The sequence below is a fragment of the Sapajus apella genome, unplaced genomic scaffold, assembly GCF_009761245.1.
Source record: "Sapajus apella isolate SASKATOON/1434 unplaced genomic scaffold, GSC_monkey_1.0 scaffold65, whole genome shotgun sequence".
Taxonomy (NCBI): Eukaryota; Metazoa; Chordata; class Mammalia; order Primates; family Cebidae; genus Sapajus; species Sapajus apella.
The window spans coordinates 5,911,710-5,935,058 of record NW_022437005.1 but is presented as its reverse complement, the minus strand read 5'-3'; the positions used below and the strand labels follow the sequence as shown (position 1 = coordinate 5,935,058).

Genomic DNA, 23,349 nt, shown 5'->3' with positions numbered 1-23,349 from the left:
TTCTCGAAAACTAGTGTAGAGTGGAAGACAGAAGCATACCATGATATATGGACCAGTCTATCAACCCCCTGGGAGGGATGGAGACTCCAAGCTTCTCCAGGAAGGCACTGCTGGCTTCCCCCTGAGCTCTCTTGCAGAATTAACCTATATCGCTCACTGTCAACACCCCTGCGCACGCCCACACTGCTCTTTAAGGGCACTTCACATGTGGTGTGAGAGTCTTTTGATTGTACATGCCAGTTCTCCATACAGGACTCTAAGTGCTTTCTAAGCATGGACTGTGTCTTATTTAGACCCATATGCTAACAGAGAGTGGCACCCTAATAAAATTTGTTGAACTATATCAAATTAAATTATGAATAAATTTTTAAAAAGTAAAGTTCACCATGAGATAGAAGAGGTCAAGGACAATGGAGTCAAATCAGGCCTTGAAATTTGACTCATACGTGAGCACTCCACAAGTGTTCAAAGAGTGAAACTATTTCTTCACTGGGTTTGTCACCAAGTGTTCATACATTCATGATGAATGTATGAACTGTTAAATACATTCATGATCCATTTACACCTCGACGCTGAAGGCTATGGACTGGCTCTGTATCTTCGAGGTAGGTTGGGGCAGAAATCTGGAGGCTCCAGGTGTAGGCTACAGGGCTCAGTTGCACCTTGTATGTAACAGAGAAACGGACATATGAATTGATGTTCTGGAGGGGATACGCCTGCCAGTATCTCAAAGCTAATGCAGGAAGCCCAGTCCATGTGATGTGCTGGAACAGTCGAGAAGAAGGGCTTGGGGTCTAGAGGGCCAGACAGGTAAGGAGCCAGAAGGTGCAAGTACACGGTGTCAAGAATCTGGACTCAAGGGGAGATCAGGTGACACTCCAGATGAGGGTCCATGGGAGAGACACTGTGAAGGAGCTAGTACAGAGACCCAGCATCCCAGACACTGCTCTGATGAAGACACAGGAATCCAGGAGGCTCAGGTATTCAACCTAGGTGTGCAAATGGGAAGGGATCCTAGTATAGGAGGTAAGTCCATGAGTTTTGGTTTAGATCAAGACAGAGCACCTGAGTGAAAATAAAAGTTTCTCCATGCACTATGCAGGGACCCAGAACCATGGCTAGTTCTTTGTACAACTGGAGAGGGCACCACCCCACCCCACCTTAGTCCAACACCGGTTAGGCAGGAAAGATGAGTGGGTAACACCTTCATGGACATTTGAAAAGGCAGTTCTTGCTCCAAGCAGCTACAGATCCAGGCCAAGGTCTCAGTCCCTCTCAAACATTAGCAAACGTCCTATGCAGGGCATGCCTTGTGCCACCACATTAAATGGCCCCGATAGAGCACTGTTGAGAGTTAAAGGATAATAGAGGATGTAAGAAATGGGTCAAGCATCCTTGGGTGGAAAATAGTTGAAGTGGGAGCATCAACTGCTCAGTAGCATTTAACTCAGTGTGAGTGTGTTTACAACATGGAAGCAATGCCAACAGCTTCTACATGGTCACACCGCATTCCAGGCCAGTGCCACCAAAGGCTGGAGGAACAGAGACTTCATGACACCTATTCCAGGGAGTAGATGATTATAACTAGTGTCTGTGACCACTGGCCTGGAAATCAAAGCCCAGTGCCAACCATCAAAATAATAAATACTATGCCACAGAAATGATAGCCATATCGTAGGTGCTGTTCCTCTTCCCAGACTCTTTAGAAATACCTTCTGTTCATGGTCTCATTTCTTTGGAGCATGCCAATGACATCATGGTGCCCCTGTGCACCTGCAGCTCCCTCTGAAGTCAGCAGAGCCACCATCCATGGGAAACTCAGGAGTTAAGTCTGGACTAGTAAGGAAGTTGGATCCCATCTCATAAGGAAAGGAAACCCAACCTCCTTTCTACCCCAAGAAGGTCTGCATGTCCCTCTCTCTGTGTTGCTAGACTCTCAGTAAAGTAACTTGTGCTTCACTAACACAGAAGGGTATCAATCTTGGCATTTCACCTGAAGTGCAGTCATGCAAGGAGTGAAACACATGCTTCAGCGTGTGACCACGTGCAGAGGGCAAAATCACAGCACCTGCTGACTGCCCTGTTTCACAGCAGTGCTTCTCAAACGTCTCTTTTATAGGCAGTACATGTAAACTTTGTTAAGCAAACTTTCCTGGATCTCATTCTTAGAGGTTCCCATTCAGCAGGCTGGGGCAGGGCCCATGACTCTGCGTTTTAACAAGCTCACAGGGACCCAGGCAATGCTGATGCTGCTGCTTCGAGGCTCTCACTTTGAAAAACATGGGTTTATACTATGAGCAAAGTTTATAACATGCCGAAGAAATCTGAGCTGTGCAATCTCAATGGCTCTGTGAAATCAACAGAAAATAACATTTACAAAAGTAATTCTCATGAAATAAGAATGAATAATGATTCAGGGCATGGTCAGAGAAAAACCATATTACTCTGGCTGTAAATTAGCCTTAGAAGGAAGCAGATTTCCAACATCGTTCAGGAGGTTAGAAATTTAAAATCAATGATCAAATTAGAATTAGTGTTATCAATATCAAGACAATATAGCATAAATGCTCCCATTCTATAGATAAGGAAACTGAGAACAGAAAAGAACATGCAGAAAGTTAATAGGAGAAGTGAGACTAGAACTCATGTCTCTAAGCTCACTGTCCAGCACTCCTATTCTAGGCAATGCCCTTCACCCTTGTGAAGAGCCAAGTTTCCTATCCCTGAATGATTTCATGACAGGAACTACAAAGATGCAGGAGCATCGGGAAGTTATGCTGTCCTTCACAGCAGAAAATACAGATCAGTCCTGCACAATATCAACATAAAAGATTTCATTCCTGGTGTCTTCTAAAATAAACCCACACTGTGTGCTAACACTCAGAACATTAACCAGAAAAGAGCATGCCCAGGCAAGTATCTCCCTTCCTCCTCCTCTCCTTCCTACTCTACTTCCCAATAGACTTAGAAAACTTTGGAAAACAAACCCCAAGGTGAAGGAGCCATCACGGGACACTTATGGCACCCCAGAAGCCTGCAAGAGTATCCCTTCCCATGCAAGACAAGATGTGTCCATGTATGGTTTCCTTGGCTCAAGATGCAAGGGTGATGTTCTTGCCATCTTAGGCAAAACAACTGTCCTGATCTGCCTGGAGTGGACAACCTTCTCCTCCCAGGCTTGGAGCTGCTGTGTGCAATTCGGTTAACACTGCTGGCTTGTACAACCACGGGGAGCCTGGGGAGATCCCCTCCCCACCCTGGACTGCTCATTGCTCTTGCGCAACTCAGCTGACGGTTAAAATTTTGTTTTTCCTTCTCACTTTGTTATCAGAGGAACAGTCAGTGTGCAGGAAAACCAAAGCAACTGTCAAGAAGAGGAGAGAAGAAAAACAAGATGCCTGTTTAAAAAGGTCATGATGTGACGCAGTTAAGGGAGATAATTTAGTCTGATACTAATAACGCTCTTGATTCACTTTTCCAAGTTGGTAGCTCCTCCTTTGCCATCACTGTCCCGTTCATACTGTGCTTTTGCCTGCCCTTGTCATAGACTGTTCTGGGGATTTCTGACGAGGAATGAGTTTACATAGAAGAAGCACAAGCTGAGGTTGGAGAAGTAAGGTGAGGACATCTGATGCCATGCGGAGAATTCCCTCTAAATAGACAAAAATTATAAAAACATGCAACAAACCTAAAGGCAGGTAGCTTAGCCAACAGAGTTCTCTATAAATATGCAAAAGCTCTCTAACTCCGGAGTTCTCATCTGTGGCTTTCCCAGCTAGCGCAGGCTACTGGACTACCACAGTGACGCCTGGAGAATTAATATGATTGACAGCAGACTCATGCACAAAGGTGTTCATTTAACAGTATTCAAATATCTCAAATAAGCTACTACATTTTAAATAACCAACAACAAATAAGTATGACCTATACAGTGAATGGAATGCCAACCAGACTGTGAGATGATAATTATTAAAAAATTCAGTGACCTTTATTTCAAATACATTGTCACAAAAGTGTGACATGAAACATCCTATTTAAAAGTCAAAAATGCAACATACAACATTGCATTTATTTTGTGATGACCACCTCTATTTTATAAATATTTTTATGAATAAAATAAAAATGGTTACTTTAATTTAAATGAGGATAATAATACCTAATCCATGGTTCTGCAGAGATAATTATGTGGGGTAAACCACAGAAACAGCCTGAAAATGCAAAGAAAGAGTGGTTAATATCAAATAGCTTTAGTTGTTCTTTTATGAATATTTTTATGACTAAAATAAGAAAGGTGATCATGACAAAATAAATGCAATGTTGTATGTTGCATGTTTGACTCTTAAATAGGAATATTTACTACCTACGTGAATAATATTTACACATATGACCAAGCACTAGAACACTGAAAATAAATATTTTGATTGTCAAGGGTAGCATAATTTTAACTCAATTTCTTCTATTTCTCTTATTACTTATAGTCTGCAGTATTCCACTACAAGATGTAAGTTAACTTCCATTTAGTTGGTACAATGTCACCAGGGAAAAAAGTAATCATCTAATAAATACTTTAGCCTCTCATCAATATGAGGCACTGGGCATACAGCCATAAATGTACCAGACCAAGTTCCTGCTCTTAGGGAGTTGACATTCTAGCTAGGGGACAGTGACAATAACAAAATGAGCTAATAAATACATAATCAAGTGATGACATGGTACATGTTAATGTAAATTTCTGTGTAGTGAGTGTGCACCCACAGCCAATCACCCCAGGACTTCCTGTTCCTGCTCTGCAGAGAGTAAGACCGTGGCCAATATTTGATACATGGATTGTGTGGGTTTTCTATTGCTGCTGTAATAAATTATCACAAACTTAGTGGCTTTCAACAGCCCCATACAGTTCTGTATGTCAGAATCCTAAAGGAGTCTTGCTGGGCTAAATTTAACGTGTCAGCAGGGCTGCATTCCCACTGGAAGCTCTTGGGAATAATCTGTCTCCTTGCCCTGTCCAGCTCCTAGAGGCATCCCCCATTCCTTGGCTTGTGGCCTCTTCCATCTTCAAGCCAGTAATGACATCACTCTGACCTCGGCTTCTGTTGGCACATCACCTTCTCTGGCTGACTCTCCTGCCTCCCTCTTTCACATATAAGGACCATGTGATTGCACAGAGCCCACATTGATAATCCAGGATCTTCTCACTATCTCAAGGTCAGCTAACTTGCAACCTGCATTCTGTCAGCAAATTGAGCTCCTCCTTGCCATGTAACATAACAAACCCACAGATTTCAGGGATGTGGACATAAACATCTCTTGGGAGCACTATTCTGCCAACCACACTGGGGTAACTTCTTGTCCAACTTCCTGGCAAAAATGTTCAGAAATGTCTTTCCTCAGAGATGTTTAGCACCTCGAAAATAGTATGAGTGTTTTTTCAGAAAGTATAAGTTCAAAACTACCCTGTTTTTGACTTTGGGCTAGTTAGTTTAATTTAAATAAGAATAATAATACCTAATCCATGGTTCCGCAGAGATAATTATGTAGGGTAAATCACAGAAACAGGTGTGAGCCTGAAAAATGCAAAGACAGAGTCGTTAATATCAGATAGCTTTAGTTGTTCCTGAATCCCAATTTCTTTGCTTTGTAATAAACCAAAAACTTCAAGCTAAAATCTGAACAGGCATTCTGGGATACATGGTAATTAGCCAATGGCATGTAATTTACCCTTTCCCACTTTTCCACTGAAGGAAATACAGAGACGCATAAAAGAAGCTGAGTGTGGATGAGTGCCTAACACAGAAGAATGGATTGTGACAGGTGGACCATGGAAGGGCACATAAGTCCCCAGGTGTGAACCCATCTCAGAAACATGAGACATTTGCTGCTGAAAGGAATGCTTGTCAAGGCCCCGCCACCTCATCAATATGTCTTTCTATACCAATCCATTCAGAGACTCCAGTTCCTGGAAATGCAACTCAGCCAGGCAAAGAAGCAGATGGAGGGTGGTATAAGGCCTTCTGGAGATTAGCAGAAAAGAGGGGCGATGGCAAGAACCACAGGAGGGATCAAACCGGGGGTCACATTTTCATGCACTGTCTCTAGATGTAAGAACTGGAACTATCACTGACCAAAATTATAATGAATAAGACTCCACTTCTAACTATGAGGCAGCAGGAGCAGGAGATCCCCTCTTGGGCATGCTGAGTCACCCTAGAAAAGTCAACATAAACACTGGAAGGTTGACCAGGAACCATACACATCAACCAGTCCCTCAGCGTAAGTGACGTTAACAGAAACCTGACCCTTGTGGCCGGGCGACAGTGGCGAGGGTGCTGGAGGGACAGGAGGGTCTGTTCACAGGCACACCCCTGGCCCTGGATCTTCTCTTTCGAAGGTGGATATCTCAAGACAACTTTGAAAGTTCTCTGCAACATTCAAAGTAAAATACCATTTTTCTAAAAAAAAAAAAAACTATTACAAGAAGATGTAAATTTTAGAATCTATTTTTTAAATCTTGATATCAAAGAAACATGGGATATATGAAAGATAAATCACTAAATAAAAAGAAAGACTAAGATTATAAGAAGAGTCAGCTAAAGTGAAGATGATGAGACATAAAATGGTTGAAAAACCGGGAATGCAAACACAAAACATAAATGGGAATAAGAGGCAGCAGAGAGCAGACCCAATAGTGCTGAAAATCAAAATCACCAAGGGTAAAAAAATGTAGTCTCTTACAGAATGAAGAGGAAAAGACAAAAAGATGAAGACGCAGCCAAATAACTATCCAAGTTACAAACAATTCATGTTCCAAGGAAAACCAAAACCAATAAGAAGCCACAATTAAAGGTCATATTCTCTGAGCAAAATGAAATAAAATTAGAACTTGGTATTTAAATAAATAAATATATCTATATCTATCTATCTATATATGCACTCTGACAACTTAGAAATTAAAACTGAGTCTCTCACATAATTAATTGCAAAAAAATAAAAACTACAATTACAAAACTATTTGAAAAGTACCAATAATGACTGCATGACATTTGAAAACTTGTAGCGTGAGTCTAAAGCTACACTAAACATCAAAAGTATTATAAAGCAAGAAATAATAAAAAGGAAATAAAGCATTTAATTCAAGATATTAGAAAATAAAACAGGAATTAAGAGGAGATTTTGAATAAATATTAAAGCTTTATTGACTCAGAGAAAGGGAAAAAAGAAAAATTAATGAAGAAATGCAAGATACAAATCTTCACAAATTGATGAAATACACCAAACACAGTCAGATTTATCACCGGGAGGAAAGGAAACACAGAAGTTAGTACTGAGAAAAGGTTACATAATCACAATTGCAGAACAAATTAAAACAAAAAAAGTACTGCATAATTTTGTTCATTTCTAAAATCTTAATGAAAGTGACACTTCTTTAGGAGAACATAAATTAACCACACAGAAAAGTAACAATGAAAGAAATTGAAGTTTGTTCAAAATTATCTTCGCAGAAGGCTACAGGCCAGGCAGTACTATAAGTGCTTTTTTTAGAAAAAACCCAAGACTTTTGAAACAGGGAAAAGTAAAATAAAATACATAAAAGCTCTTACAAAACATTAAGGAAAAACATTACTATCCCATTAGGAAAAAATGAAGACTGTACACGAGCAAACCTTTCTCACAAGAAAAGAAACACAGAAGTTCAATAAACGTTTGTAAAATGTCGAATCTGACTGGTAAAGAAGGAAGACAAACTAAACCAACGGGACACCATCTTTCTACAATCAAATTGAATTAAAAATATATAAAAATAATTCTGGCAAGAGAACATCAAACTGAGCATTCTCAAACACTGCAGTTCAGATTTCAAATTTGTTCCAGTTCCGGGAAAGCCACACCATAGTGCGTGTGAGCCTTTACAACGGGCTTGCTCTTTGACGCTGATATACCACCTTTAGAAACCCAGCCTAAAGAAATTGGCAGAGATGGTCAAAGTCTTCTGACAAGAATAATCATCACAGTGAAGTCATGGAATATCTCAAAATATGGATCTCAAATGGAAGCCTGAATAAATAAATAAGTTATGATATAATCAAAGGATACAACGTAATAGTTAAGACCACAGGATGTGGAATCCTGGACCCAAGTCCTACTTGACCACATAGAAACTTTGTGACCTTGAGCAAGTTACTTAAACTCTTTGTGTCTTATTTTTCTTTGCATGTAAATTGGAGATAATAATGGTATGTACTCGATAGGGTTACGGTGGAGATTAAAGGGGTCAGTACAGGTAAAGCACTTAGACCAGTCCTCTGCCACACTAAATGCTCAATAAACATTACTTGCTGTAACACTGAGAAAAATACTGTGATTATTACTATCATGCACACATTAAAACCAGTTTTTAAAATTAATTTCATGGAGGAATGCCCATGATAAGTTAAAACGCATGATCTACCAATTGTACACGATTTCTTCCAGAAAATAGGAGGAAGCATCTCCTAATTCATTTTATGGGGCCAGTATTACCCTGGTAGCAAAACCAGACAGTGATAGCACAAATGAAGAAAATTACCGGTCCATATCTTGTGTGATCCTAGACACAAAAGCCCTCAACAGAATAGGATCAATCAAATCCAGGACATATAAAAGGAAAAACACACCATGATCAAGTGGGGCTTATATAGGGTATGCAAAGTTGATTCTGTATTTAAAATCAATCCATGCAATCCACCATATTAACTGTCTGAAAAAGTAAAACCACCTCAGCATACCAATTGATACATGAAAAATATGTGACAAACCAATATCCACCCTTGAAAAAAAAACTCAGAAAACTAAGATGAGATGGGAACGTACTCACTTTGATAAAGGCAATCTATGAAAAACCTACAGCAAATAGCATACTTAACAGGGAAAGACTAAATGTTTTTGCCCTATTATCGGGACAAGACAAAGGATATCCACTGAAACTCAATATTGTACTAAAAGTCCTAGCCATTGCAATAAGTCAAGTAAAAGGAATTACAAACCCTGGATCTGAGTGTTTACAGCAACTCTGTTCATAAATTAACAAAACTAAAAACAACCCAAATGTTCTCCAACATTAAATGGATTGACTACTGTACATCTGTATAATGGGATACTACTCAGCCATAGAAAGGAATGAACTACTGATGTGCAAAGCAACTTAGATGAAGCTGAGAAGCATTGTACTGAGTGAAAGAAGCCTTTCTCAAAAGATTACAAATGTAGAATTCCATTTATGACATTCTCAAAAAGAAAAAATGATAGTAAAAGAGAACGGATGAGGGTTCAGAGATGGAAGAAGTGTGTGAATACAATGGGGTAGCTGGAGGGAGTTTTTTAGGGGTGATATATTGTTCTGCACCCTGAATGTCAGTCAATTTTAGTTTTTTGTTTTTTTTTTTTAATTTTAAAAGCAGGAACCAAGACATTATATGTAGTATGATATCAATTTAACATATGTAAGGGAAGAAATATTCCACAATGTTTGGAAAATACTGGAATTGACCTGTCCTCCTGCCCAGATTTACTGAAAGTAGGTACAACTTTCTACACATGGCCCAACAACCACCTGTGATTTCAAACAACCAAACTGTGAAATGCCATTCAAGAGGTCCTTAATATCAGGTTTACAAAGCCTGGGTTCTTAAAGCCCTAGATAAATTTTATTTCTTTGGAGGTAATCTTCAAATCACAACCCAGAATTCCAAAAAGAAGGATGAAAAAAGTTGAAAACCTATAAGCTCAAAGACTCCTGAAAAAATGAATTAACGGCCACTAATTTTCAAAATGTTTCAATCATCATAACGGTTATACGAGGTTACAACCCAGGTAGAAGGTGGTGAGCCAACAATGCAAACACTCTCCTAAAGCAACCTAGGAGCATTCCAACAACCAGTGTTTCTGATTAAACAAATCTCTTTTTTGTCACAAGAAGTGGCTCACCCTGAAAATTCCTATTTTTTCCCACGTGCTAACTATACTAAATGCCAAAAAATTATCAGAAAGGTTCCAGCACTTCAGAAGCATTTCAGAATTTGAAAAAAATATACCAATAGTTACTTTGCATTAAATACTTTTCATAACCTTGATTTTCTGGACTTTTTAAAAAAAGAATTTAGTAAGCAAGGAATCAGAAAGCCTGGGTTCTGGCCCCAATTCCAATTTCCTTTGACATTAATTTTCTCAAAAGTAAAATTGGATGTTAAGATTCAATGGTCCCCAAGAGTTTCTCCATCTCTAATACTCTAGGAAACAGATAATAGTGAAAGTAATATTGCAGGAGCCACGGCTAAACTGCTTGAATGAGCAGACTACTCAAATAAACTATTTTCATGGAGCATTCATTCAGAAATATTGTTCAAATGACAGAAAAACTATTCATCAAAGAAACTGTTAACAAGCCATGCATGGCCTTTATCCAGCATGTAGCTCGGGTTGCTATACCTGACAGTAACAAAACTGCATCAACGAAAAAAAAAAATTCGTCATGGTTCAATTTTACTAATATAGACTGACCTGCCCCAAACTGCAAGCAACCTTTTGTGTAGAGTCCAAAATTACTGGGGGTAGAATTTCCTTAATTCTTAATGTTATAATTTTTAATTGAATTTTTTTGAGAATAGGTGACATAAATTACTTGACTGCTCCTTCTGTACTAAAAGACATATGAGTGTGCAGCATGAGGGATCCCTGCGCTGTTGGATGTACACAGTATCCTACGATAATAAATACACAAACCTACACAGGTGATGAAACTGTGTATAACTCAACACACCCACACATACACACAAAAACACACACACAAACACACACAACGTGTGAGTACAGTAGTCCCATTTATCTTCAGTTTCACTTTCTACTGTTTCAGTTACCTGAAGTCAACCATGGCCCAAAAACATTAAATGAAAAAATCCAGAAGTAAACAATACCTGAGTTTTAAATTGCCATCACTCTGAGTAATGTGATCAAATCTCAAACTGTCCTGCTCTGTCCCGCCTGGGACATAAATCAACCCTTTGTCCAGCTAATCCACACTGCAGTCACTTAGTCACTCAGTAGCCAGCTTGGTTATCAGATCGACTGTCACGCTGTGACAGTGCCTGGGTTCAAGGTGGACAGTAGCCTAACGCTGTGTCACAAGGCCTATGACATGTACCTGACCTTATCTCCTCACGTAGGCCCTGTATCATCTCATGTCATCACTGGAAGAGTGAGCACAGTACAAGAACATATGTTGAGGGAGAGACCACATTTGCATAACCTTTCTTACAGTACATTATAATTGTTCTATTTTGTTGTTATTGTTAATCTCTTACTGTGCCTAACTTCTAAATTAAACTTTATCATAGTTATACAGCTATAGAAAAAAAACAGTGTATGTAGCATTCAGTACTATCCATGGTTTCAGCCATCCACAGGGGGGGTCTTGAAACATATCCCCCATGGATACTGCGGGACTACCATACAAACAGCACTGGAGAAATCTGGATAAATTTAGTGGACTGTATCAATGTTATTACCCTGCTTATAACATACTATAGTTTTGCAAAATGTTAACATTAAAGGAAATGGGAAAGTGTACAAGAGATGTCTCTGTATTACTTCTTATGACTGTTTATGAATCTGAAATTCTCTAAAAAATTTTCAACAAAAAAAGGGGGTATGGGGAAGATGAAGCCTTCTCTCTACTTCCGACCATTAGTCCTACCAGGAAACAGTAGCTCTTACCAGCTTCATGCACACAGTAGTTAAAAGAGTAAGGAAGGAAGGAAAGGAGGGAGGGAGGGAGGGAGGGAGGGAGGAAGGAAGGAAGAAAGGGAGGAGGGTTAAATAATTTGGGATGGTCCTACTATATATCTAAATAAATTATTTAGTGCTTTCTTACTCATAGTAATGAGGGATGAATGTACCTTGACTCTAGGGGATTCCTTCTGCTGAACATATCTTCCCCATTCCCAAATTCCTCTACTATTGGATTCTCAAAAGTAATAGGTCTTTTCCCTCAAGACAGGATACTGAGTTACCTTTCTCTGGGAAAACTGACCACCCACTGATAAAGATGTAAAACTTGAGATATGAAGTACTGCCCAATTAAACGGCCCAGTAAGATAGCCTGACAGAGATACAATCAGCAAGACCCTCCTTTGCACAATTTCTGGCCATCTTTTCAAGGGCACCACCTAAATACGAGTAGTTGCCAAAGATTCCCCGACATCTGAAGAAGGCATATGTAATATGAAAAACAAGACATAACAAAGGAACAGCAGCAACTTGAAGAAACAGAGCCCATATGGGGAAAAGATAACCTCAATACTACTATGAATCTACTTAGGGAGAAGGGAGATGATATTGCACCAATGAAGCGGAACAGGATGCTACTAAAAATAAATTCTACAGGAAGAAGAGCTCTTGGAAATTAAAAATATGACAGCAGAAATTAAACACTCAGTATAAGAGTTGGAAGATAACGGTTAAAAAATCTATAGAAATTAGAGCGAAGGGACGAGAGAAATTGGAGAGAAGAGGTAAGAAAATTAGAAGATCAATCCAGGAAGTCAAACATCCAAATAATAGACGATCCAGAAACAGAAAAGGGAGTACTTAGGATGGAGGATATTATACGAGGGAAGTTCCCAGGTCTCAAGAACACAAGCTGCCAGTTTACGAGAACCTGGTGAAAGATCCAAGAAAATGAATGAAAATAGACCCATGCCAGTCATATAATTGTGACATGACTGAGGATTAGGATAAGACAGTCCTTTAGGACTGTATCCCCCCTCAAAAGAATATACATGCTCTTGAGGGGGGATACAGGCTTCCAAAATAATTAAAAACCAGAACAGCATCAGACTTCTCAGAGGCAACAATGGAAGCTAGAAGGCATTCGAGCAATGCCTTCAAATTCCAAGGCAAATGAGTTCCAACCTAAATTCTGGATCCAGCCTAACTATCTTCTAAGTGTAGAGGTAGAAGGAACATATTCGAAAACACATACGGTCTTGAATCTTTACTTTCCACACTCTCTGCTGTAGGAGGCACCTGGAGTGTATGATCCCCCAAAAATGTACACTGCAAATTCAGGAATAAGCCGAGGCAGATGCATACCTGGGTTCCAGGGAGCAGGGCTTTCATCCCAAGGGAAAGCTGAAAGAAATATGCAGGATTAAGCTGAAGGTCGATGGCAAGATGAGAGCTGGCAGCAAACCTTACAAGTGACCTGTCCAGACCAGAGCAGGCCAGAAGAATCTGCTAAAGACTTCCTCCAAAGACTTGCCGGAATACTTAGTGTCCCCGCACATATTGCGAGGAGATTGAAGAGTCAGGTGTGGGGGCTCGCACTTGTAATCCCAGCAGCTCAGGAGGCTGAAGCAGGAAGATTGCTTAAGCCGAGGAGTTTGAGGCTGCAGTGAGCCATGTTCATGCTACTACACTCTGGCCTGGGCAACAGAGTAATATCCTGTCTCTAAAAAGAAAAGTAAATCTAGGCAACTAGAGAGGAATTTAAGTTTAAATTAGTGGTAAAGGCTTAGAAAATGCAGCAAACACATATTCATTCACATTAAGGGCAGGAAAGTTAAGTAAAATGTATTTCGTAGTTCAATGATGAACAGCAAAATGTGCTTGTGATAAGGTAAATACTGACCTTCAACCCTCTGGTTCTTAGCTTCTGCTGCTGAGATACATTGGCATCAACTGTATCACTTTTTTTTATAAAAGCCCAATGCCCAGGCCACAACTGGGAGCACGACAGTAGAATTTCAGGGAGGTGGGACTGAGACATGAGTAATTATTAAAGTTCCCTAAGTGATTACAATGTGCAGAGAAGACTGAGAACCATGGAGTTCACCATAGATGAAATGTTTACCCTCATGCATACTATTCCAACATCCGTATCTGCAGCCACAACTGCTTATCATCTTGACTTTCAACTGTTAACGCTGTCTCTCTCTGAGAGACCTAGATGCTCTCAAAGTCAAGATCTTCAAAAATGAATGTTTCATGTTCTGTCTTAAACATGGCATTATTGGACTTTCTGATATCACCAATCCCCACCCCCACCCCTTTTGTTCTATCATCAAAGTCCTGATCAAGAAACCTGCTCCTTACTACGTCCTCCACGGGTTCAAATTCCAGAGCAGACTGGCTCACTAAAGTGAAAATGACTTTTGCTGAGATCAAACAATGCAGAAACGCAAAGGGAGAAAGGAAGAGAAATATTTGTTGCAAATATTGCAAATGCAAAAGTTGCAAATGTGAAAGTCTCCAAACTAGGTCACAGATGAGCTGATTTTATTTGCTCACTCTCTCCTAAAAATAAACAGCTATTGACAAGCCAAAAATGATTGCTAGATTTCACGATTTAAATAAGTGATGTTCATTGGTTTGGACAGCTCCAGGAATGACGTAGGTCTTTCCTGGTTCCCTGGAGCTCTCACCTAAGCAACTAAACATGAAAAGGTCACGATCAACATGGTCTGTGGTCCCCGGATGGGTTCAGCTAAAATTAGTTTCTACCCAAGTCTCGAATAGCTACGTACAACCATTTTAATCCCACCCACCACCCTAATGCGATTGATGTCTACATATCAATCGCATTACATGGCCAAGGCTTCATTTGGGGTCTATTCCTATAACCTATAACCGGATCCCCTGATGGTGGTCCCCCATAGTGTCTGGAGTGCCAACTGACATCCTCCTCTGAAGTGAACCAGAGCAGCTGTGTCTCCGGCAACTGTACAAACCCTTGATGTGAGCCCATGTTTTAATTTACTTTAATCTACCAATCTGATATTGAAAAGTGGTACTTCATTATTTTTAATTTGGATTGTCCTGTTAAAACTGAGATTAAGTTTGTAACTTGTGTCTGTTGGCCATCTGTAACTGTTTTCTTGTAAATTGCCTGTCGGCATCTTTTGCCCATTTTTCTGTTTCCCTTTTTATTCCCCATTCTTCCTCAACCTTATTCCTTTTATTTTTCATGTTCCAGCTTCTCCTGACCACCACAGCCTCCTCCATGCCATGCTGTATTTCTCATCCCAATCTCTCATAATTCATGTCAATTACTTGTTCAACATCTCTCTTCTCACTCAAGCTTGAGTACCATGAGGATGGACATCAGGGTGTCCCTCACAGACAATGCTGCCACCCCAGCAAAGAGTCTGTCATTTGTTGAATAAACAAATGGTGTAATGTTTTACACCATTGGGATCCAGTCAGGTACTCCCTCAGAGGATCCCACTGAGAGAGTTTCATGAAGGAACAGTCTGCAGGGGTAAGAGTAGGGTTGGGAAACCAGTAAGGGATGGTGTGGCCCCTTGCTGGGAAACCAGTAAGTGATGGCGTAGCAACGGCAAGGAGCATTGCTCTCCAGGTTGGAAGTGGAACAAGAAGAGAACAGCAGGGGGAATCCTAGGAAACCTAGAGCCCATCACCACTTGGCTCATAGAAAACCTTCTCCCACTTAGGTCCTTAATACTCCACATCCTCAAATCCTATAGGATAATCCTATTTGTGAAACCACTGGAAACAATAAATATAAATAATTTCCAAACAAGCTATAGAGAAAAAGAAGGCAAAAACAGGCCAGAAAAAAAAATCCAAATTACCTTCCTAGCAGCAGAGCACATTTGCTCTGCAACTTCGGGAACATTCTCTAACCATCCCATACCTCAGTTTCCCCATTACGAAAGTCTGTGTACTATTATTCCTCCCAAAAGTTCTTTTGCTCAAGGAAAATAAACCTCCATACAGAAAAAGAAAATTGCCAAAATTCTGTCATATCAGCCAACTTCTACCAGGCCTTGGAATTCTCAGCAAATAGCTAGTTTTGTAATTCTTTTAGCTTGGCCAATCCTCCAGGGTGAAAAAAAAAAAAAACTTCCCACAAGGATTCAAGGCTTGCAAGTAGAGGAAATCTTTGAGAAAAATCTGGGTTGATGAGAAGCTAAGAAAAGCCAAGAGGAAAGAGACATATCTATATATGTTTATGCAAAAAATAGAAAAGGTTGAAAAGCAATGTGTTTCTAAAATACTGCTTCTATGAAACCATCCTTCTGTTACTCCTTACTCCCCAGTTAACTGAAAAAGGCAGGGTGATTCCCCGTCTTCTATTCATGTCCTCCTCCGCAGAGACTGCCTTTGCAGTAGCACACAGCCCTGATGTGGGTGGGCTTGGGTTCAAATCCTGCCACATAACAGATACCAGGCACTGCACTCCATCTTTCTTCAGCTCAGCGCTATATCAGGAGAAATGGGTAATGATATCGAATCTGCTGGACTGATAGCAGAATTATATTATCAATGGCAAAACCTGCAATTATGGCCAAGCACGGTGGCTCATGACTGTAATCCTAGCACTTTGGGAGGCCGAGGTGGGCGGCTGACCTGAGGTCAGGAGTTCGAGACCAGCCTGGCCAATATGGTGAAACCCCATCTCTACTAAAGATACAAAAAATCAGCCAGGCGTGGTGGTGTGTGCCTGTAATCCCAGCTACTCCGGAGGCTGAGGCAGGAGAATCGCTTGAACTTGGGAGGGTGGAGGTTGCAGTGAACTGAGATCACACCATTGCACTCCAGCCTGTCAACAGGGCAAGACTCCATCTCAAAAAAATAAAAATAAATATAGAAACTTCCTTCTGACCCCAGTGCCAGCTTCCTATAAATCTCAGAGCTAGTGATGGCCCTTGACTACACGTACTAGTCTGGAAATCAGAAATCCCGTCTCTGCTAAAAATACAAAATTAGCTGGGTGTGGTAGTGCATCCCTGTAATCCCAGATATTTGGGAGGCTGAAGCAGGAGAATCACTTGAACCCAGGAGGCCAGAGGTTACAGTGAGCCTAGATTACACCATTGCACTCCAGCCTGGGCAACAACAGCAAAACTCCGTCTCAAAAAAAAAAAAAAAAAAAAAACCCTGCAATTAGTTTTGCACCAACCTAATGAATCACAATAAAATCTGTGTCAGTTAATGGGCTCCGAACACACGATGACTAGTTTTTATCATAGGCACTGTAGTTCAGTGATCAAAAGAGCTTCTTTATTTAACAAATATCTTTTATACTTGCCGCTATATTTAAAATATTTATATATCTTCTGAGTTCCTGCTATGGGGCCAGTGACTGGGGTACAGAGGTGAGTAAAGTTCATAGGGTCCCTGACCTCCTGGAGCTTACAATCTGGGGAAAAGGAGATATCATGCAAATCATGACCAAATAAACACGTAATTACCAATTGCGGTAATTGCCATGAAGGGAACACATGATGTATTCCGAGAGAGAAATGGAGGGATCTGGTCTATTCACGAAGATCTCCAGCCAGGTAGTGAGGAATTCACTAGCCTTGGCGGACAAAGCTGTCCAGACAGTGAGATTAGCATGTGCCAGGGATGTGAGGTCAGAAGAATCATAGGCCCTTTGAAGAGCAGAGGGAAAGCCAGAGTGGAGATGCATGGAAAAAGCAAAGAAAACAAAGCTGGAGATTCCCGCAGGCCTCAGGCTGGGCCATAAGAAGGATCAAAAAAGCTGTGGTCATCGCCGTTGGAGGAATGGGCAGCCACAAAGGCAAAGCCGGGCTCTCAGCTCTGCAATTTAAATTTGCAGTTCAAATACCCACTGCAACCTCCTTTTTCAAATATCACTTCTAGACAGCACACCAGCTAAGATAAGCAACAATATTTTCCTGAGTGAAAGATGTTTCAAAGATAATATACACACATACATATGTCTGTGCGTATGTCTGTCTATATATGTTTGTATGTATGCATATATGTGGTATTCACCTTAGCCACCTTGAGAAATGTCTAAAATCACTACTAAGTTACAATCCCTTCGGATCCTTGGGGTCTTCCACAGGCAGCCACAGCAGTACGTGTCTCCCACAGCAGAAGCTCTTATAACGGGACCCTACACTCCACCACTGAATGACTGCTGGCATCTACGCCCTTCTCCTTTAGCATGGGCTGACATCTAACTGCTTTGACCAACAGAAAATAGTCAAAATGACATTCTGTGACTGACTTCTGAGGCTAGGATATAAACATGCCATGCACTTTCACCTTGTCCTTTTGGGATACCTGCCCTTGCAACCCTGATGTCACACTCTCAGGGAGTTCAAAGTAAGCCACATGAAGAGTCCGCATGGAGAGGCCACATGTGGGTGTTCTGCTTGGCAGCCCAGTTCTGAGGGTCCAGCAAACAGCCACGTCGACCCCAGGCATGGGAGAGGTGTTGCTTCGGATGACTCCAGATCCAGCTGTCAAGCCACCTAGCCTTGCAATCTTTCCAGCTGAGGTCCCAGATATAATGAAGCAGAGACAAGCCAGCCCCACGACCCCCATCCAAACTCCTGGCCCAAAGTATCCATGAGCAAAAAAATTAAATGGCTGTTTCACACCACTAAGTTTTGGGCTGACTTGTAATACAGCAATAGCAACTGGTATAGAAAGTATCTCAAAGTATATATATGCATATATACATGCACATATGTATATGTACATATGTGTATGTGTATATATGTATGTACATATATTTTTCTTTTTTTTCTTTTTCTGAGACAGGGTTTCACTCTGTTGGCCAGACTAGAATACAGTGGCACAATGATAGCTCACTGCAGCCTCAATCTTCTGGGCTCAAGTAATCCTGCCACCTCAGACTCTGAGTAGCTGGGATTACAGGAATGCATCACAACATCTACCTAACTAAAAAAAATTTTTTTTTAGAGATGGAGCCTTACCATGTTGCCCAGGCTGGTGTATATTTTTTCTTAATTACTATTTACCGTTCTGATAACCTTCTAGAGAGAAAGTCTAGAATTATTCCTGACATTTAGAATCCCTGGGCTTTGTCCACACAACTTCTGGAAAAAAAAAATGGCCAGGTAGTTTATGTCAAAGAAAAATTTAACACTTTTAAACCACTCAAAATATACAAAAGTAATCCATTCTCATTGCAAAAAGGAAAGAAAATTCTACTCAGCAAATCTAACACCTTATTTTAATTGGCTTTAAAAACAGAGATCAAAAATGAGATCTTCATCCATAACAACTAAATAGGGCAACTAGAGCTCACTGCTTTCCACCACTGAAGGCTCATGCCTCTGAAAAAAGTATCTGCAGATTAAATAAAGCAATACCTATAAGGTGGGCACAGCGCACTGCCAGGCACTGAAGAACCCACCAAATTCCAGTTATTATTATTGCTTTTGTTGTTGTTAGAGTTAACATTTTTCTTGATTCCGGTACTAATTTTTCCTGACCTAAATTAAGCAGCCCTCATGTTACATCTCTGCAGAAAAGAATCAATGTAGACTGTTACTGCATATAACCAAATACTGAATATACGGAAAATGTTTTCAGCATCTAACCAAAACTTTTCAGTACACAGCCAAATCTGAGTTTTGTTAGATGTCAAGAAAGGGGTCTCAGATTCCAAATGATTAGAAACGTTATGCAACATTATATAATATAATTATCACACATCCCTATTTTGCTTTGGTTAAAATAACTGTCCTTTTAAGAAGGAAGGAAGAGAGAAAGGAAGGAAGAAGGAAGGAAGGAAGGAAGGAAGGAAGGAAGGAAGGAAGGAAGGAAGGAGGAAGGAGGGAGGAAGGCCCAACAGAAGGAGGGAGGAAGGGAAAGGTCAATATGTGTTGGAAAACAAGCTTCTGAGAAGTTACATTTAACAACCATTGCATGGCTTTCAAGGTGACTAAATGAAAATATTACCTTTGATCATTATGAAGGTACCCCCTGTGGGATTATATAACTATTACAAAGCTACACCCAAATGGTGGCTTGAATACCAGCATACAGAGTTGGGAACAAAGAACTGGGTCACCTCAGGTTGGTATTTTCCTCTCCTCTTGGATTGCTGTGTGACTTTAAGCTAATCACTCAGCCTCTCTAAGCCACAAGGTCTTCAAAACAATGCTCCATTCCAAACTTCAGTATCCATACCGAAAGGACCACTGGGTAATGTGTGTTCCAGGTTTCCCGTGTAAAAGTCACCGTTCAAATGCTTAGGTATGTTAAACACAATTCCCCAAGCATAATTTGCAGATTCACACACATTAATGAATGCATCAAAAATTACCTTGAAAAACCTGTGTCTTGCTGCAAAATATGACTGTGCACCACATACTAAAAAATCATCAATACCTAATGGAAGAAAAAGGGATTGGCGACCATTTCAACTCAATGTTATTTGGGGGCAACACAGGGAGGCTGGCTGGCATTCTCTTAACGCTGTTGGCTTTTGCCTGTTAGATCTTCAGTTACTGTTGGGGAGGGAGGTCCTAAGACCAACAGAGATGAGAAGGGAGGAAGAGGAAGTGAGAGGAAAAAAGAATATGAAAGGCAGAAAGGAGAAAGGGACAGAAGGAGGGATGGGGAAAGGGCTGTGCTGTGGAACTAAATCTGAGTCAGTGGCACCTAAACAGAAATGTCACTGCCAGGGAAACCATTTCAAAATGACATTCTGGTCCCTAGGTTTCGAGTTTGCAGAGTGTCTGACCCCCTCTCCCCTCCGTCTCCGAAATCCCAGCTTTCCCGGACCCAGGCATCCCCTCTCGTTGATTGACTTAACTGTATGGGTCACATCCTTCATCCAGAAAAACGTTTTTTATATCCTGGAAAGTGGTGGGAACTCTATGTCTCTCTCATAGAGACTCAACATAGCAGAAAAAAAATGGCCGGCGTGTAATAGACTTGGAATAGTCCTTTCCAAAGGTGGCATGAACTATAAACTGTTTTTCCACTCAGAAAAAAAAGAAAAAGGGAAAATAACAAAATTCGCGAAAACCCTCTTAGTGAGACTCTGGGTACACTGATGTCTGGCAGATGTGAATCTGCTATGGAAGACATTCTGCTTCCCTCACACCGGCACGGCCCCCCTTCTTGAAGTCAGAACACAAGGCTACGGGACCTGAGATCCAGAAGAGCAATGGAGAGAGCCGTGGAGTCTCCAACAGCTTCACTGAAGACCAACAGAGACTCTGCTATTACCATATATGATGAAGTCTGTCAAGCGGTCTGCTAAGACCTGAATGAAGACGGACGTCTGGTCAGCTTCCCCACCAAGCAGGAGCTCAGCCAAGTTGGGGGAGACCCCTTTTAAAACCCATGGCACTTTTGAAAAGTGTTTACAGTCACTATCAAAACGTCTTTATTCCGCACCTCATAACACCTTGCATCAGGAGCTACGTCGATCTTAACACCACAGCACATACTTGTAACTGTTGTTTTTTTGCCTCACAACCCTTTACATGGCTGTTTTCCCACGAATCGTGCCACTTTCACAGCCGGGATAGAAAACCATTTTACAACAGTTATTCTCTCGTGTCTTCCCTTTGTTTTTTAGACGGCTGCATCCCAGGGTCCAAATGTCTCAGCAGGTAACTGCTCTGAGCACCCAAGATCGATTTCAGCTCGACAAAGGCCGAGGACAAAGACAAGACAAAAGTTGTGGGTTAAAGGGCAGACCCCGCGCAGAGCGCCGGGAGACGAGCGGGCAGCGAGATGCGCGTTCCCCTTCAAACCATTTCTTCCACAGCGGCAGCTCCGCAAAAGGGACCGCTGGGGAACAAGTCCCTGTCTTCCCAGTGAGTGGTCATTTTAAGAGAACAAGTCCCCTCCCAGCCCTTAGCTGGAGGGCCAACACTTTTTCCTCCCCGAAGTTCCCGGCACCTGTTCTAAAAGCAGGGAGAAGAGCGCTCTACTCGGTCCGTCCCGCCGGCTCTGGATGGAGAACATATGGACAAGTGTGTGGGAAGCAGCCCCCTAGAATCCTTCAGCAAGCCGAAGGGTGTCCAGGTGGTCACCTGCACAGGTGCCGGGGCTACCGGCACAACTTTGTCCCGGCCTTGGGGGCTGACGGAGGGTAAGGCTCCCCACCACCGCCACAGCAGTCCCTCCAGCTCCCGAGTAAGCAGCGCGCAGGCGGGAGGCGAGAGGCGAGAGGCTCAGGTAAAGGTTCCTAGGGCGGCCAGGCGCCCAGGCGTGCCGGCTGCGGGCGCTCAGGGTCCCCTCCTCCCACGCCTCCGTGTGGGCAGGGGGCGTCCTCCAGCCCGGAGCCCAGCCCGCTTACCCTGGGGCTCCGCCGGGCCGCCCGCAGCAGCCCCGCGAGCCCCGAGACGCCCAGCCGCGGCGCCCACTCGGGGTCGGCAGCGTGCACTCACCCTTCTGCTCTCGCAGGCTCGACAGCGACCAGAGCAGCAGCGCCACCGAGGCCAGGAAGCAGAGCTGGCTCAGCAGAAGGTCCCTCCGGCGGCGGCGGCGGCGGCGGCGACGCGCGCGGTCCTCGTCGCCGGGCGGCCGCATCCTCAGGCGGCCGGGCGGCGGCCTCGGCGGGCGGAGGCCGCTCCTGTGGCGGGCGGCCGCGGCGGGGACGGCGGCAGGAGGCAGCCCTGCGCGCAGCAGCCGCGCGTCCTCGCTGCGCTCCCACCCGGCCGCCGCCTCCGCCTCCCCTTCCTCCTCCTCGCCGCTGCCCGTCTCCTCGTCGTCGCCCTCGTCGTCGCTATCGCCCAGTCCCTCCTCCCCTCCCTCCTCCTCCTCCTCCTCCTCCTCCTCGCCGCTCGCCCGCGCCGCCGCCTCCCGGCGCTCGGGGTCCCGCTCCTCCTCACGCGCCATGGCTCCCACGCTCCGCGCCCGCGCTCGGCCTGGGGCGGCGGCGCGGCGGGGGCGGTGGGGGAGGCCGTGAGGCGGGGGAGGCGGGGGCGGCGGGGGCAGAGGAGGAGGAGGAGCGGGGGAGGACCGACGGGAGGAGGGCCCGCCGCTGGCCAACTCTGCCGGCTGGCGAGGCCACCCTGGGCTGGCTTTGGCCCCGCCGGCTGCAGGAGCGCGTCGCGGGGCCGCCCGCCTATTCCATGGTCCGCGCTCTGGGGGCCGGGGCCGGGGCTGGGGCCGGGCTGGAGCGCGCAGGGAGCACCGAGCGAGCTGGGAGCATGAGCTAGTGCAGCTCCCCGCAGCCTGCAGCAGCGAGGAGGGTCGGGCCAGGGTCGGCGGCAGAGGGGCGCGCGGGCGGGGGCAGTGCCTGGGACACAGCCTGGCCCTGGCAGGCACCGCGGGGAGGGGGCCCGCGGGGAGGAGACTGGGCTGGGGAGGGAGCCCTGTGTGCAGTCCTTCAGCCTTTCCGTGCCAGGGGAAGGGGGACGGCGCAGGGGGGCCCCCTCTCGGGAAGCACACACGCTGCCTCCCAGAGGCCCGTCTTCATCAAGAAGGATTCGCTGGAAACTTTGGAAAAACCGAGGGGTTCTTCAGCCCCCTCTCTATTTGCTGCCTGGAGTCAGAGCGCCGCGAGTGCTCTTGGCTGCCTGCGCCCAGCCGCTGGCCTCGCCT

General features: G+C 43.4%; 1 protein-coding gene across 2 annotated transcripts in view; it reads right to left on the bottom strand.

Moving 5' to 3' along the window:
- The window catches only part of SLC24A3 (solute carrier family 24 member 3), a 503,905-nt gene extending 481,227 nt beyond the window's left edge, over nt 1–22,678 (bottom strand). The window contains exon 1 of one of the 2 annotated variants that reach the window (XM_032248222.1): nt 22,191–22,678. In XM_032248222.1, the coding sequence (XP_032104113.1) occupies nt 22,191–22,641 (451 nt within the window). In that variant the 5' untranslated portion in view covers nt 22,642–22,678. Of the gene's footprint in view, nt 1–22,099; nt 22,119–22,190 lie in introns of those variants that run through there. The other variant, XM_032248223.1, reaches the window with a different exon arrangement.
- Between the last annotated feature and the right edge of the window lie 671 nt (nt 22,679–23,349).